Source organism: Opisthocomus hoazin, chromosome 12 (assembly GCF_030867145.1).
Source record: "Opisthocomus hoazin isolate bOpiHoa1 chromosome 12, bOpiHoa1.hap1, whole genome shotgun sequence".
NCBI classification, from domain to species: domain Eukaryota; kingdom Metazoa; phylum Chordata; class Aves; order Opisthocomiformes; family Opisthocomidae; genus Opisthocomus; species Opisthocomus hoazin.
In genome coordinates, this window is record NC_134425.1 from 15,938,085 (window position 1) to 15,952,513 (window position 14,429).

General features: G+C 61.8%; 2 protein-coding genes across 3 annotated transcripts; both read right to left on the minus strand.

The window, feature by feature from the left end:
• Positions 1 to 125: 125 nt before the first annotated feature.
• TMEM208 (transmembrane protein 208) lies at positions 126 to 5,442 on the minus strand. Its single transcript, XM_075434129.1, has 6 exons — positions 5,362 to 5,442; positions 5,192 to 5,287; positions 4,942 to 5,001; positions 4,676 to 4,812; positions 1,527 to 1,611; positions 126 to 490 (listed from the first exon to the last, which is right to left on the minus strand). The coding sequence occupies exons 1-6, from the start codon at positions 5,410 to 5,412 to the stop codon at positions 353 to 355; spliced, it is 567 nt and encodes a 188-aa protein (XP_075290244.1). The 5' UTR covers positions 5,413 to 5,442; the 3' UTR covers positions 126 to 352.
• A 289-nt stretch (positions 5,443 to 5,731) lies between these two features.
• On the minus strand, positions 5,732 to 14,282 carry ELMO3 (engulfment and cell motility 3). 2 transcript variants are annotated; one of them, XM_075433864.1, is made up of 20 exons: positions 14,037 to 14,282; positions 13,926 to 13,966; positions 13,736 to 13,808; positions 13,609 to 13,659; positions 12,970 to 13,139; positions 12,009 to 12,108; positions 11,753 to 11,904; positions 11,084 to 11,162; positions 10,406 to 10,456; positions 9,989 to 10,111; positions 9,715 to 9,846; positions 9,458 to 9,562; positions 8,873 to 8,981; positions 8,527 to 8,663; positions 8,269 to 8,432; positions 8,059 to 8,171; positions 7,775 to 7,879; positions 7,364 to 7,446; positions 7,059 to 7,139; positions 5,732 to 6,887 (listed from the first exon to the last, which is right to left on the minus strand). In XM_075433864.1, the coding sequence occupies exons 1-20, from the start codon at positions 14,112 to 14,114 to the stop codon at positions 6,675 to 6,677; spliced, it is 2,160 nt and encodes a 719-aa protein (XP_075289979.1). In that variant the 5' UTR covers positions 14,115 to 14,282; the 3' UTR covers positions 5,732 to 6,674. The 2 variants fall into 2 exon arrangements, with proteins under 2 accessions (XP_075289979.1, XP_075289980.1); XM_075433865.1 differs by lacking the exons at positions 9,458 to 9,562; positions 9,715 to 9,846; positions 9,989 to 10,111; ... (7 more) ...; positions 13,926 to 13,966; positions 14,037 to 14,282 and having other exon boundaries at positions 5,735 to 6,887; positions 8,527 to 8,619; positions 8,873 to 8,959.
• Positions 14,283 to 14,429: the final 147 nt, after the last annotated feature.

Sequence of the window (14,429 nt, forward strand, 5' to 3'; positions counted from 1 at the left end):
ACGAACATGCTGCCAGCACAGTCTGTTAGGCTCTGCTCTTTAATGTACTGCTTTCCTCCAACCTTGCAATCCCCCCCCCCCCCCCCCCCCCCCAGCACGCTACAGCGTGGCTTTGGAAAGGTATTTACACACATCCCAGTGTCACCCCCCCCCCGTCATCCCAAGGAGCAAGGTCTCGACTGGCGCTAAGAACCAACCAAGGGAAGTCTCTTGCAGCCTTTCCAGTGGCATGGCAGCAATGACAGAGGGTAACGTAGCTACTGCGATGGTTTCGGATTTGTTTCGGTCGCATCCCTGATGAAATAACAGCACGGAGATGAGAGACGGCGTTAATCTATCTCCCCAGCCAGGGCTAGAAGCGCTTCATCTGTCGGCGTTCCTGTCGGCGTTGCTTCTTCTCGTTCGGCTCCTGACTGGCCGGCGAGGAGTCGGCGGTAAGCCAGGGCCCCAGGATGTTCACCCATAGGAGGTAGAGCGCGCGCCCCGGAGCCTGCGAAACATGAGGGGCACAGATCCGGTCACTCTGGGGACGGCTCTGCCCTGGGGGGTGGGACGGTGGGGAGGCTGAAGGAGCTGGAGTATCTCGACGGGCTGGATCAGGGGCGTCACGCGATGCACGGAAATCAAAGGCAGTGGCGGGCGTCCAAAATAAACGGCCTGATTTCATATGGGTTAGGAACTTGCCTACGTATACGGCACTTAGGCTTCGTCTGTGGAAATCCCAGCATCAGGTCTGAATTACCCAGGAGGACCTGACTGCCCAGACATTCCGCCTCTCCCTCCTCCAGAAAAAACACCCCCGTTTCTCTAAAAGAAACCAAATGTGATCCGGATGGGCTCCGGGGCACGGTCAGAGCGCAGACTGCCCTCTGCCAGGCTGGCTCGCAAGGAACTTGTGAGCAAGGGCTGAAACAAGGTACCTTTCTACTCTCCCAAGATGGCCCCCTCTGTGGGATATATTCAAAGCAACTGTAGGGTTGGGGTATTTTTTTTTTTAAGCGACTGGAGGTATTTTCTATCTTTCTGCAAGAGCAGTTTTTGCTGGAGGCACACGACAAATGTTTCAGGAGTAGGAAGAGCCTGGTGTGTTAAGGGGAAATCAAAGCCTGCCGGAGCCTGATCTACCGAGCAGCACAGTGCCCAGCAGCTCCCAGCCTCAGTCCGTGCTGGTGAATGACAGAGGAAGCCGAACAAGCAGCAGCACAGTATGCCACAGTCATACAGTGGCTCTATGCACAAAGACGGCTTTGATCCGCCTCGTGTCTCTTGTTGCCCTTTCACAGGACCAGAGAGAAAGGCCAAGGCCAGCCCAGTTTTTGTGTGGTTGACTCAAAGGGAGGGGGACGTGTCTCCCTTGTACGGTCTCATTTTTAACAAGATTTGACAGGGAGATTAAAAAATTTATCAGAAAATAGTTCTGGCCTGAAACAGGAGACTGAAATGAAATGGATAAATAATGTCCCTGACTCTGAAGACACGGGAAGACAGGAACAACAAGAGCAACGAGGAAAACCGCAGGGGCTTACCAAAAGCCAGAAGTACCAGACGTAGAGCGAGAAGCAGCTCAGCACTTGGACTATAGCTGTCAGCAGGATCACATCCTTGAGGTGCCTGAGGGGAAAAAGCAAAGCATGAACCTTCCATCCCGGCCCCTGCCAAACACACCAGCCCCTCTGCCAGCACCTCTGGGGAGCGACCCTGCCCGGGCAACTGAAGGGCTGTCCCCGCAGCTCTACGCTTTGCCACACACGGCCGTCTAGAAGAACCAGAGCAGTAAACAAAACAAAAAAAAATTCAAAATCTAATGAGTTAAAGAGCTAGGCTCCCTCTGAAAAGGGACTCTGAGAAAGCTGAGGAAAGTGGAGGGGTGGAAATCAGCAACAAAACCGCTACCCCCACCGCCTGCCACAGCAGCCAGCACCTGCTGATTTGACACGTGTCGTGGCATAAAGTCGAGCTGCGCACGGCCGGCTGCGCTGGGGGAGGCACAGATCCTCCCTGTGCTGCTGCCCAGGCTGACGGACGCACTCGGGGTCACCAAGGACAAGCACACCGTCCCCCGCACGCTGAGCGACAGGGGCTCCCCCTCCCCTCTGGCTTCTCCGACTGCTGGGTCCCTCAAGGCAGCCTGAGGCAGAGCCGAGAGCAGCTACGTGCAGGGACAGGCTGCCCGCACCTCCACCACCGCCCCCGGGGACCTGACACCCGGGAGGGGTAAACACGTGTTAGTGTTTTCAACACAAAAATGAAAAATGCCAGCTCCTTCCCTCCCATTAAATCATCATCTGCTGGAGTAAGAAACATCCAAGTCACATCCAAGAAGCCAGTTGAGAAAACAGAGGCAGAGGTAACGGTAATGGTATAGCCTGTCTCATTCCAAGCAGCACAGCGCAAAACACAGTGACCAGACCCAACTGGTGTAGACTGGGACGCCATCACCAACTCCAGCCCCTGCAGAATCCATCACCAGCTCCGTGGCGGGACACCCAGGTTCAGAAACCCCGTGCACCACTGGCACCACAGAGGGGTCACAGCAGAGCTCCCACCGAACCCAGCTCTCCCAGGGACCAGCGAGATCGGCCCTTCCCGACTCCACAGCGCGCACGGCATCTGTTTCGGTTACAGACAGCGCGAGGGAAACACCGCCAAACCCGCAGCCTTCCAGAAACAGCTCTGAGACAGCACATGTTCACCAGCTGTGGCATGCTTGGCCGAGAAGCAGGAACACATCCGCCGCTCTGACAGTAACCGCTAGCCCAGAGCAGTTCCTCGATGCCTGGAGGGGTAATTTGAAGCTCTTCACCTGACAAACTGCCTCAGAGGAGCACCGAGCGCTCGTTAATGCTTTACATCTGTGTAGCAGTGAGGTTAAAACACCGAAGGGCTTGCACTCTCACAGCTGAGGGCTCAGGTACGAAGGGACAGGGTAAGGATGGGAACTCAGCTGCGCAGGTTCTGTTCCTACAGCTCCGCCGCTGAGCTGCGCTGTGCTTTGCACCACCCATACCTCAGACAAGCACCCGTTTATTTTAACGCATCACAAAATTCACCCCGAGGGTGTATCGCTCCGGCAGAAAAACCTTGGCGTCCCGGTGCCGAGGGAAGCGACCAGACTGCGGCCGTGGCACAGCTGTGCCCGTCGCCTTTTCACCGCAGGTAACGGGATCCCTGGGCTAACGCCCGCCGGCACCATCTCACGCAGGCATGGGGCAGGTATCGGGGCACACACTCTGCTCCACTGCCTTGCACATCCCCCACAGCTCGGAGGATACACCCCAGACGACATCAAATTTCTGTGTTTGCCTTACTCAACTGCCCCGTGTTCCGTTTCCCACAAAAGGTACCCAAAACACGTTATGCTTCCACTCAGGAGAGCCAAACCGGTGTAAAATGAGAGAAAAATGCTCAGCTGACCAGCAAGAAGTCACTAAAGGACGAAGGAGGTGTAAAGCTCTCGGCTCACAAGTTACAACGGAATTAATTCCCTCGCACCGCACATCGGAGTCACTCTGGCTGAGAACATACGGCTCCGCCAGCAAACACGCAAGGCGAGGGCTCGTCCCGCGCACACCCAGCAGGTTCTGCACCATGCGAGGCGGGCTGCCTGCCGAGGACAGCCCCGGCCACCCGCTGGCTGCAGAAATAAAACTTAGGTTAGGAAAAATAAAAAAATATAGAAATCAATACGTGGCCCTCCCAGCATGAGGATGCTTGGTGTACGCAGAGGGCTCTGCTGTATTTCTCCAAAAGCCTGGCAGCAAGCGAAAGGCGGAGGGAAACCTTCAATTGTAGCCAAGGACACAACAGCGAGGGGGCCAAGCACCCCAGGCACCTGCTGAGCACGTGCTGAAGAACCCGAGCAGAAGCTGGGCCAAGGGCAGGAAGGACAGAGAGCAAAGTCTGACATGTCCGCAACTGCCCGGCAACTGGCTTGGCGCTTGCTGCTGGAAAACACGATGCTTTTTCTAAATCTAGAGGGTGGTTCTGCTGTTTCAGTACTGTTGCCTCCTTAGTTTATTTAACAGCGCTTTCCAGGAATCACTGTTGTCTGTTCCTTGACCGAGGAAAAGAGAGTTGCAGCTCCACCAGGAACGCCGGACAGGCACACGGCCAGCAGACAGACACGGGGAACGCAGGAGCGCAGGGGGCAGGACAGGCGGGGGAGGCGAGGGGAGCTGGCTGAGACAGAGTGGGGGCTTCTTAGTGTGGGGGACAGCTCCAGACATGGCCAGTTTGCAGCCAAGTTGGGGTAACTGGCAGCTCTGGCAAGCACTACCCGCAGCGCCGGTTTAAAGAGAAAGCACCCAGCCCTGCGTGCCGCAGAAGTGGCGCAGCATCAGCGCCATCTCTTCGCTGAATGCCGGCTGTAAGCTGCCCCAGCCGAACCATTTGGGATCTCCCACCCAAGCGCCTCAGCCCGAGGGAGAGCGGCTGTCCCAGGCTGACAGACCCCCACGGGCGGCTGGCGCTCAGCGCACGCCAGGCCCTGTGTTCAGGTAACAAGAACAGTTTAGGTGCGTTCTTGGAAAAAAAAAACACATCTACTGGCTTCCAGCTCCCCTCAGGGCTGCGCCGGCGGGCGAGCCGAGGCCTGGCCCACTCTCCCAGCTCTGTGTGCACGCTCAGGCAGCAGGTCCTGCTCACCTGGACTCGTGCGGGTGGTGTGGACACTCACTCTGCCATCCCCTGCTCCATATTCAGGTCAATGCCCCCGTCGGCGAGGCTGCCGTCGTCCGCGAAGGACGGCTTCGCCATGGAGCTCATGGACCGGTAGCTGGTGCCGTAGACCACCGAGCTGAAGATGAAGGCTACCTGCACCAAGGAAAAGAGCCATCAGCCACGGCTCTCGGGCGGAGCGGTGGGGGGCTCTGCTAGCCCATCCTGTCGCGATAATCGGGATCGGACCCGGTTCTCCACCGGGGAGGGAGCCGGGGCCCTCACCCACGTCCAGGCGGAGGCAGCGGGGTAGAAGATCACCAGGTTCACCACGGCGTAGACGGCCTGCGGAGAGAGCACGGCGCTGCTGTCGGCTTGGCCGGGCAGGGCCGGGCCAGGGCCGGGCCGGGCCGGGCCGGGCCAGGGCCGGGCCAGGGCCGGGCCGGGCCAGGGCCGGGCCGGGCCAGGGCCGGGCCGGGCCAGGGCCGGGCCGGGCCAGGGCCGGGCCTTCCCCCCCCTCCCCGCCCGCACTCACGGAGGCCCCGAGGATGACGCGGAGGTAGAAGCGCAGCGTCTCCCGGTTCTCCTCGAAGATCTGCTTCTTGCCCTTGGTGCCCGCCTTCCCCTTGGGCTGCGGAGCCAACACAACCGGTCAGCGGCTTCGCCCGACCCCGGCACCCCGCAACCCCGGCCCCCGCCACTCACCGCCATGGCTCCGCGCTCCGCTTCCGGCCCCACACCGGAAGTGGTTCTCATGCGCGGCCCCGACACTTCCGGCGAGCCTCTTCCGGTGTTGCCATGGCCTCGGATCCCCTCAGGCTCTGCCCCGGGAGCTGGGCCTGCCCCCGGGCACCGCCTCCGCTCCCCCCCCCGCCCGGACCGGCCTCCTCAGGGCCACCATGCTGCTCTCCAGGCTTCCAGGCCGGCTCCTGAGCCTTCCCGCGCTGGGCGCGGCCTAGGCCGCAGCCGCCTCCCTCAGAGAGGCCTTGGCTCCAGGCCTGCCCCTCAGCAGCGCAAAGGAAAAACCCCTTACCCGCCCGCTCCCTTCGCGCTTCGGCCGCTTTTTCCCCCCGCCGTCAGCGCGACCCCTGCCCCAGCCCTTTGGAAAGGACACGGCCCGCAGTTCTCCCAAGTGTTTATTGTCCCCGTACCAGAGAAGGCGGAGGGAGGCACGGCCAGAGCCCCGGGGGACTGGCGGCTGCAGTCGTGACCCCGGCACCCACCGGAGAAGTTGCAGGCACGGGGCTGGGCGATGTGGCAGGGCTCAGGAGGAGGTAGCTGGTCGCGGTGCAGCAGCGTGGCTGAAGTGTGCAAGTACCCACACAGGGTGGGAGAAGGCACCGGGACTGGCACGACGCCGGGTGGGCTGCTCGCAGCGGGCACGGCAGCAGCGAGCCCCCACCCCACCGAAGTGAGAGGGGGTTTGTGCCCCCAACATCCCCCTGCCAGGAGCCAGGAAAACCTTTTGGTGCGGCACGGGCAGGCGCAGCGTGCTCCGGCAATGCCCTCTGCTCACCAAACTGAGCGGGAAGGGCATTTTATCCTTTTTCTAACCCCTTGGCCAGAAAGGATCCCCTATGCTGACAGGGAGAGCCGGGCAGTGCAGCTTCGTACCTCTGTAGTGCTGCTCCCCACCTCAGCTGTCCCAGGGCTGCCTGTACCTTTCTCCCTGACCGCATCTGTGCCCTCTCTGCCCAAAGCCTGGCTGCGGTGGGGGGTCAGTGCCGCCACGGAGGGGTTTGGCTGGCTGGAAAATATCTTGCCGTGCCTGCCCAGGGCAGGGGGCAAAGCAGCCGGGTCATCTGGCTTGAGCAGCAGCCTGACACTCCATGGCTCAGCCCCGTGCGCTCGCAGGAGGACAGGACCCAGGCAGGGAAGGGCAGGAGGTTCAAGGTGCAGGCAGCACGCTCCCAAGCCCCCAGCCAGGGCCTGAGCTTGTCCTGGAGGACACAGCCTGAGGGAAGGGGCTTGATTTTGGGGGGGGGCAGGGGCGGGGGGGATGGGATGCAGGAAGGAGCTCACTGCTCTGCGTGGCTGAAGTCATAGCAGAAGTTTAAGTTGCTGGGGGGCTTTGGGACGGGAGGGGGGGTGTCGGGGATGCTGATGTTCTCCAGGTCCAGGAGCCGCAGCTTGAGCTCCATGGACAGCAGGACATCGAGGTCCGTCTGTGTGCGCTCGCTGGTCATCTCCCTGCCCAGGAGCACGTTCAGCCCGTCCGTCCAGAGGCAGAACTGGGGAAGCGGAGCACGGGCAGCTCTGGCACCGGCCCCGGACAGCCGGAGAGCCCCCTCCCCCCGCGTGTGGCCCCCACCTCAGGGACACACACACACACACACGAGTCGCTTCCCCACCTGCTGTCCCCTGGGCAGGGACATTGGCTGCAGCAGGCCCTGGGAGCTCACCTCGTAGCGGGTGGGGGCCACGAAGTTGAGGCAGTATTCTTCCATGTCGTACACGATGGAGAAGGCCAGCTCCAGGACGTCCTGCGGGGACAGGACAGCGGGTAGCCGCCTTCTCGGCTGGCCTCCTCCCGCTCTGGCGGGGTTCAGAGCAGGAGCTGCCTCCCAGCAGCCTTCTCTGCCCCCGAACACCCGAGAGCTCTCCAGCCGCGTCAGAAACCTGCCACTGTCGGTGAAACCACCCAGCCTGCTGCCATCCGCCCCCCGCCACAAACCCTCGCAGGAGCTGCGTGGCGGGAAGTGCTGACCTTGTTCTGCTTCCCGGAGCTCTTCTCCTTCATGTGCGGACACTCCTTCCCCACGAGCAGCATCTTCATGTCCGCCACGGGAACTGCGGCAAGTGGAGGGGCCGTGAGTGCCCACTCGCCTCCCCGCTCCCCCAGAGCCCAGCAGAGCCCACGCGTGGGGGCTCACACCCATCCACAACTCGCATGGGGGGGCTCAAGCTGCTCCGCAGCGCATTTTGGAAAGCCAACCATGCCCCTGCCTGAACTCCCACAGCTCCCAGTCCCACGGGACCAGCGGGCACTGGGCCAGGCGAGGAGCAGCCAGGCAGCGGGGCAATGCCCACCTTAAGGCATCCCCGGCGCGCCATGGCCGGGGTGGGCATTGGGCTCCCCTCCCTCCTTCCCACCCCCCACTTTCTCCCCGTCACCTACTTTTCTCTGGCAGGCTCTCGATGGGGGGGGAGGGCACCCCCTCCTCCACGTCCCCGTAGTGCAGCACCTTGCGGTTGGGTGACAGGCGGCAGTACCAGAGCTTGTCTGCGGCAGAAAGGCCATCAGGGGACGCTCAGCCTCCCCTCACCGGGGTCCCCCTCACCAGCGCACCCCACTCGCTCCCACCCCGTGGGTCAGCCTGCGCTGGGCACCCACGGAGCCGGGCGCGCTGCTGGCCGGTGCCGGGGGACGTGGGGACGAGGGAGCCGAGGGCCGGTGCTCACCCTGCCTGCGGCGGCTGCTGATCTTGCGGAAGAGGGTGCCCTCGCAGAGGTGCAGCAGGCGCTGCTGCTGGATCAGCTCCAGCAGCTCCGGCTTCAGCCTCTCACGCAGCTCCCTGGGGCGAGAGCCAGCGGAAGAGGAGCACGGCCACTTCAGCAGGCACCCGCTGACCTCCCCGGCCCCGACGGCATGTCCCCCCCCAGCCCACTCACAGCACGGGCACAGCCAGCGTCTCCTCCTGGTGCAGCCGCTCCGTCTGCCGCAGCTTCAGGATCTCGCTGTAGTTCAGCGCGTTCACTCTGGTCTTGAATAGTTCCAGAGAGGTGGGCTTGAGGGCCAGGGTCCTGGTGATCTGCTCCCGCACCACCTGCAGCACCTGCGGGGCCCCGGACGTCACCCCCAGTGGGGTGACGCTCCCCAGAGCCCCCCCCAATTTGTGCACAGCCAGCCGCCCTGGCACCCCCTCGCACCTTGGCAAAGTCCTCCTGCGTAGCACGCATCTCCTTCCAGGTCTTGTTCACCAGCTGGATGCAGATGCAGAAAAGCTCTTCAAAGAAATGATCCTGCCCGAAGAACATAGGGTAAAAGGCCTGAGCCGTCTCCGAGCCTGCGGTGAGAAGGACAGATGATGCCAGACTCCCCGGTTTTTCCAGGGGATTTCAGTGTCCAGAAGAACCCGGACGTTTCCCAGCCCTCCCCTTCCCTTGCTGTCAGCCGTGCTGGAGCCTGGTGGCCCCACGCCCACAGCCCTGGCAGCTTGTCCCCAGCGCCCGCCAGCCAGCAGGCAGGAGAAGGACCGGCCGGGCACACACATACACGGCTCTCCAACGTGCAGGATCTCGCAGAGGATCAGGGTGAGCTGGATGCTGCTTCGAGCGAAGGGGCACTCGTGTTTGTCTTCCCGGCTGCTGTTCTCGAGGACAAACTGGAGGAGAGGGTCATTGCCTGGTGTTAGGCGGACCGCAGGCTCGGAGGGTGAGCTGTTCACCCCAGTTCAGCCATCCCAAACATTAGCATTTGATTCTCTCTCCCCAAAAACCAGCCTGAGTGCCCTGCCGCAGTGCGGGAGCTGATCGCAGGCTGGAGTACGGCGAACGCTCTGCAGCCACCGGTTGGTTTTGCCCAAAGTTCCCTGGTTCGCTCAGACGCGACCAAGGCCTGGAAAGCAAGCTGTGGGCAACGCACTAAAAATCACGGGGACACTTCCGTGCCGCTGGCCTCAGGTGGCTGCTCCCACCCACAGGGAGGGCTCGGCCCCATCTGGACCAGGGCAACAGCAGGATGCCCTGAAGGGACATCCTTGCTCGGGTTTGGCGAAGGCCGGGTCACGAGGAAAGGACAGGAAGGTGGAGGTCCACCAGCCCCTCTCCACCAGGGAATTCTCCGGGAGAGGGCACGCACCCTGCTGTAGGCGTTGGGGGTGTGCCTGGAGAAGTACAGCATGTTGTCGAGGGCAAGGAGCCCCGGTGGGGCGCGGCGCAGGTCCTCTGCTGGGTTGCTGTTGTTCTAGGAGGACATGGGAAGGACGCGATTTAGCAATGGCTGCTTTCTTCTCCGAGCAGCAGAGTCCTTCTGACACAGCCACCGGGTTTGCCTTTCGAAACGGAAGGGCAGCAGAGCCGGCATGGGGCTGGGGAGGGGGTGCAGGGGGGACGCACCACGAAGCCCAGCTTGCGGAACTCCTTGGCGCACAGGGATCGCCGGCGCTCCGTGCTGAAGCTGCTGGCAGGCACCTCGCTCTCCGACTCGAAGGCAGTTTGGCGCAGAGACTGGAGGAGCTCCCGCTGTTCCTGGAGGGAGAGCCGAGAGGACGGGATGCCAGAGAGCCAACAGTGAAATCAACAATGAAATCAAACATGCTGGGTTTGCCTGAAGGTGAACCTGCACCCGCCCCTGCTTCCACGGGGGAGAGCAAGAAGAGCGCTCCCGGACCTGTGAGTAGGGGTCCATGGGAGTCCTCATGCGGCGCTCGCAGAGGTTGAGGCTGACGGACTGCAGCACGTACAGGTAATGGGCCATCTCGTCCCCCAGCGGCTCCGAGCTGTGGATGATGTTCTGTGGGAGACCAGGAGTGAGAAGGTTCCCCCAGGCTGCTGCTCCCGGTTTCTCCACGCCCAGAACCCAGCAGCCAAAGCCCGGCAGGCCTTGCTGCTCAGATTGGCGTTAGGAAGCCGGGTGCGACCCTGGGCGTGTGGGTGCCAGCACGGCAGCACCCATGGGAGGCACCAAGGAAGGGGTGTGGGGGCAGGCAGGCAACCCGGCCAGGCACGGTCACCGACGGCTGGAGCCGAGGGGACAGGGGCTGGGGGGGAAGGACGGAGCAGACCCTTGACAAACGCAGCTCCTCACCTTGTGGATGAACTGCCTGATGTTCTTCTGCCTCAAGTAGTCCATCATGTCCTAGGAAGAGAAGAGGCTGTGAGACCTTCCCCAGCTCCACACACCCCCGTTTCCCAAAAAGAGACGCTCTTCCCTCTGCAGACCCCCTTCCCTGCTGTGCCTGGCTGGCGGCCATGGGCAGGGTGGGGACGGAGAGGTCCTGGCAGTCTCAGGAGCCACAGTGGTGAGCTGGATGGAGACCTGCCCCCAACTTTCAGTGCTTCGGTCCCAGCCCTGCTGGGGTGGGCTCGTCCCGGCTGCCAGGACAGGCTGTGTCGGTTGGGGAAAAGGGACAGAGCGAGGACACCGGCTTGGAACATCTCCAGGCACCTCTCACAGCCCCACCACCCCAGAGAACACAAACACCATGGCGCAGGACCCAGCTGCCCAAGACTCCATCACAGGGGGGCCCAGCCACGATGGCTGAGATGTGCCAGGCGCTGGGTCTGGGCCATCACGGTCACCGTGCCACCACCGGCTGTGATACTCCTTCTGTCATCTGAGCTCTTGCATCCCCCCAGAACCACTCCACGGGGTGTGAGACAGCAGAGGCTTCTTGGCAGAGCACCCCCGGGACAGGGGCACTGGACCTGCGGTGCCCACCGCCCTGCTGTCACCTGGTCCTGCCTCCACAGAACAGCCTCTTACCTGCCGCTCGGCGTCGGTCGCTGCCAGCAGCAGCGCAATGAGCAGGGCCATCGCCTTCAGCTGCAGCTGGGCGTTCGTCCTGCAGGACAGGAGGATGGGGATGAGGAGAGCCACCAGCCCCGAGGATGGTCTCACCCTCCCCGGGGTGGGAAAGCCCAGGGCGAGCAGCAGGCTCCCGTCTGGCAGGAGCCCTGGGCACGAGCCTCTCCCTTTTCTGGAAAGAGAAACCTCCAAACTGAAGAGATGCGTAGGCATGAGGAAGACGATGGAACGAAGAACCTGCCTTAGCTGAGGGATTTAACGAACTCTGTTCAGCACAGCACCACCACCCCAAGTTGCAGGAATATACTACTGCTTCTAAATACACCAGGGAATGCGAAGGCAGAGCCAAGGCCGGAAAAGCAGCGGGTCAGCTAAAGAACTAAAATATCCGAGTGCAACAGGCCATGAATGAAGGAATCTGACCTGGAAACAGGATGGCTTCCAGCACAGTCCATCCCTCCCCGAGCACTGGGGACGGGACAGGCTGATCTCCCACAAGTTGCTCGAGAAGGGACAACACAACATTGTGCCAGGGATAATCAGCCAGACCCAGAGAAATCCCCTCCAGCCCCTGATCCCCACCGGCTGTGGGATGGGTGCGGAGGATGCTTCGGCCTCTCCACTTACACCTGCAGGTGGGTGAGGAGACGATCCAGCGTCACTTCTTTTTTGACTAGCTCAAAGAGGAGGCGGCTGGTAGGCACCATGTTCTCCAGGATAGACAAGGAGAGCTGCTGGACAGATGCGTCCACAGCATTCATATTGACGTAACTCACTATCTGCGAGACACAGAACCATCTGTCAACGGCAGGCTGAGCCTGGGTGACGACGGCAACAAGGGATCCCACGGGCACAGGCTGTGGAGGCTGCGGAAGGTGCTCACCTTCTTGATGAAGGCTGCACTGAGAGTCTCCCAGGAAACAAAATCATGCTCCATCAGCTCCATGAAGGCCTTCAGGGTGTGAGCTAACATCTCCCCTGTGCTGGAGGGACAGATGAGCAAACACAGTGAGGATGGCTCCAGATACCCCACAGTCACCACCATACAACTGCACTCCGGTCGTACGTTAGAAACGGCTAGCAAAGCGGAGAGCAGCGAGCAGGAGAAGAAAGGAAAGAGAGGCTGTTGGGTAAGAAGTCAGACTCATGCTTAGTCATCCCAGGAAGTCAAGGCAGGGGAAGTTCAGCAGTTTCTGGAAAGCTGCATTACCACAGTACAAAGATCAGTGCAGACAAGCCCTTGGGAAAGCCAAGCCACCCCAAATGCCTCCCCGTACTTCCAAGAAGCACGCGCTGTGCTGCCTGGTTTTAGGCTCCACATCCTCTGCGAGACAGGAGCTCAGAGATGCACCATCCCGTCCTGAAAGAGTCAAGCAGGCACTAGTGTTTGGCAACCAGGGTTTCCTCGAGCTGCCTGCAGATCTCTTGCAGCCCAAACCTCAGGGCAGAGGGATTATCGGGGTGGCAGGAGGGAGCAGCAGCAGAGGCGAGGATCAGCACAGGAGGTTTCCTGGTGGGAAAACCCATGGGGCTGCAGATGACTCAGCCAGCAAAGGGATGGGAGGTTCAAGTCTGGGCACGTTCACGAGGAGTCAGGACCACAGACCCCTGAGGACCTTCCCTGGCTGCTGGTGTGTGGAGACACAGACACGTTTGGGCAGGTAAGGAGCCCGCAGAGCCAAGCGCCCCGCTGCCCAGCGCTGCCCTTCGTGCCACAGCACAGGGATCAACAAGCCAGGAATACGAACCGAGTCCACTCCAACAGCCAGCTTGGAGCTCACACAGCGTTAGGAAGGGAGAAGAAAAGCCAAGAACTGCAAGGAAAGTCCTCTCCTGATACTCACGCATTCCCTTCTTCCACAATGTGGAAGATTTGTTTCAAGCCATTCCTGTTGATGAACTCCTGAGCAAAGGTAACGTCTTGGGAGAGGCTTGCAAGCTTCTTCAGTGAGTCAGTCTTCACATCTGAGTTGTTGCTCTGGATCCCGCTGTATAACCTCTCTGCTTCTTGGTCCTACCGGGAAGGAAAGAATCAAGCCAAAGGGGCTCATCGAAAGACAGCGAAAAGCCTGGAGAAGGCTGGAAGAGCTTAAGCACAAGTTTTGGAAGGAGGCTCAGGCTAAAGCAGCCCTGAGCTGGAGGAGCTGGACTGAGAGACAGAGCCACCAGAGCAGAGACCAGGAGGAGCTGAGGAAGGAGGTCAAAGTGGCACGATGCTAAGAACGCTTGATGAGTTGGCCTACGCGTCCAAAGCATCTCGAGATGATTTAGTGTCTCTTCAAACTCCCCCAAGCTCTGCCGAGCGAGAACGAAGGCTGAGACAGGTCTGCTGGGTCTGAGGCACCAAGAGGAGCCATCACGAGCCAGAAGTCGCCAAGCGAGGCAGCGGCAGAGGGCTTGGAGCACCACGTCGCCCTGTCGCAGGCCAGACATCCCACCAGAGCACGTAGCAGAGAAGGAGCCAGGGAGGCAAAGGGATGTACCGGGGAGGTGGTCAGCCGTAAAATGCTTCCGTTCTTAATCTCCCCACGGTTCTGCAAGGAGAAAGGAAACAGTAAGCCAGTGACTGCCACACTGGCCAGGCCGGGGAGAGGCCGGGGTGCGTCTCACCGACTCGGTGATGTAGGTCTGCCGCCCGTCCACGTACTGCAGGGCGTAGCGCTCGGCGTTGGGCAGGCTCCACCTGCGGCAACAGGCAGCCGGTCACCGCACCGTATGGCTACCGCCGGTGGCCACCGGGCCAGCGGCAGCCCGGTCGAGAGCGGACGGCGCGGTGCTGGGCGGTGGGCGCAGTACTCACGCATCGCAGACGTCCTTGAGCACTGAGGCGAGGGGCTTGGTCTGCAAGCGAGAGGGCGGCCGTGAGCGAGGGTCAGGGGTCCGGGGGGGTCCGGGAGGAGCCGAGTGGTACCTGCTGGAGCTCGATCAGCTGCGGGATGGCTCCCACCATCTGGATGGCGATCTTCACCACGTCCTTGGGTGGTGGCATGGCTCCCGCCGCCGCACCGTCACCGCTCGGCACGGCTCCCCGCCCCGCCGTGCCGCAGTTCCGGGTCGCCGCTGCCGCCTCCGTGCGGGCCCCCGGTGCGGGCCCCAAGGCCCTGCCGCCGCCGCCGGCCTCGATGGCGGAGACGGACCCAGCCCCGAGCAGGCCCGGCCCCCTCACCTGAGCTGACGCGGGTTCTGCAGGACCCACCTCCGCGGCGAGGACGGGGCCTCCCGCCGGGAAAGGGCCCAGCCTCGGCGCGCGGCCGGCACCCCGCTTTTCGGGGCTACCCCATCCCTCCAGGCTGGGCAGAGGGGA

Bases quoted from the DNA above. Each gene is read 5' to 3' on its own strand.
- TMEM208 (XM_075434129.1), bottom strand. From the start codon at position 5,412: ATGAGAACCACTTCCGGTGTGGGGCCGGAAGCGGAGCGCGGAGCCATG. The intron at 5,288-5,361 runs GTGAGTGGCGGG...TTGGCTCCGCAG, and splicing joins CGGAGCGCGGAGCCATGGCG to CCCAAGGGGAAGGCGGGCAC. The intron at 4,813-4,941 runs GTGAGGGCCCCG...TCCTTGGTGCAG, and splicing joins CTGCCTCCGCCTGGACGTGG to GTAGCCTTCATCTTCAGCTC.
- ELMO3 (XM_075433864.1), bottom strand. From the start codon at position 14,114: ATGCCACCACCCAAGGACGTGGTGAAGATCGCCATCCAGATGGTGGGA. The intron at 11,163-11,752 runs GTAAGTGGAGAG...CCTGTCCTGCAG, and splicing joins CTCCTCACCCACCTGCAGGT to GACGAACGCCCAGCTGCAGC. The intron at 8,664-8,872 runs GTATGTGTGTGC...TTCTCACCGCAG, and splicing joins CCTGCACGTTGGAGAGCCGT to GCTCGGAGACGGCTCAGGCC.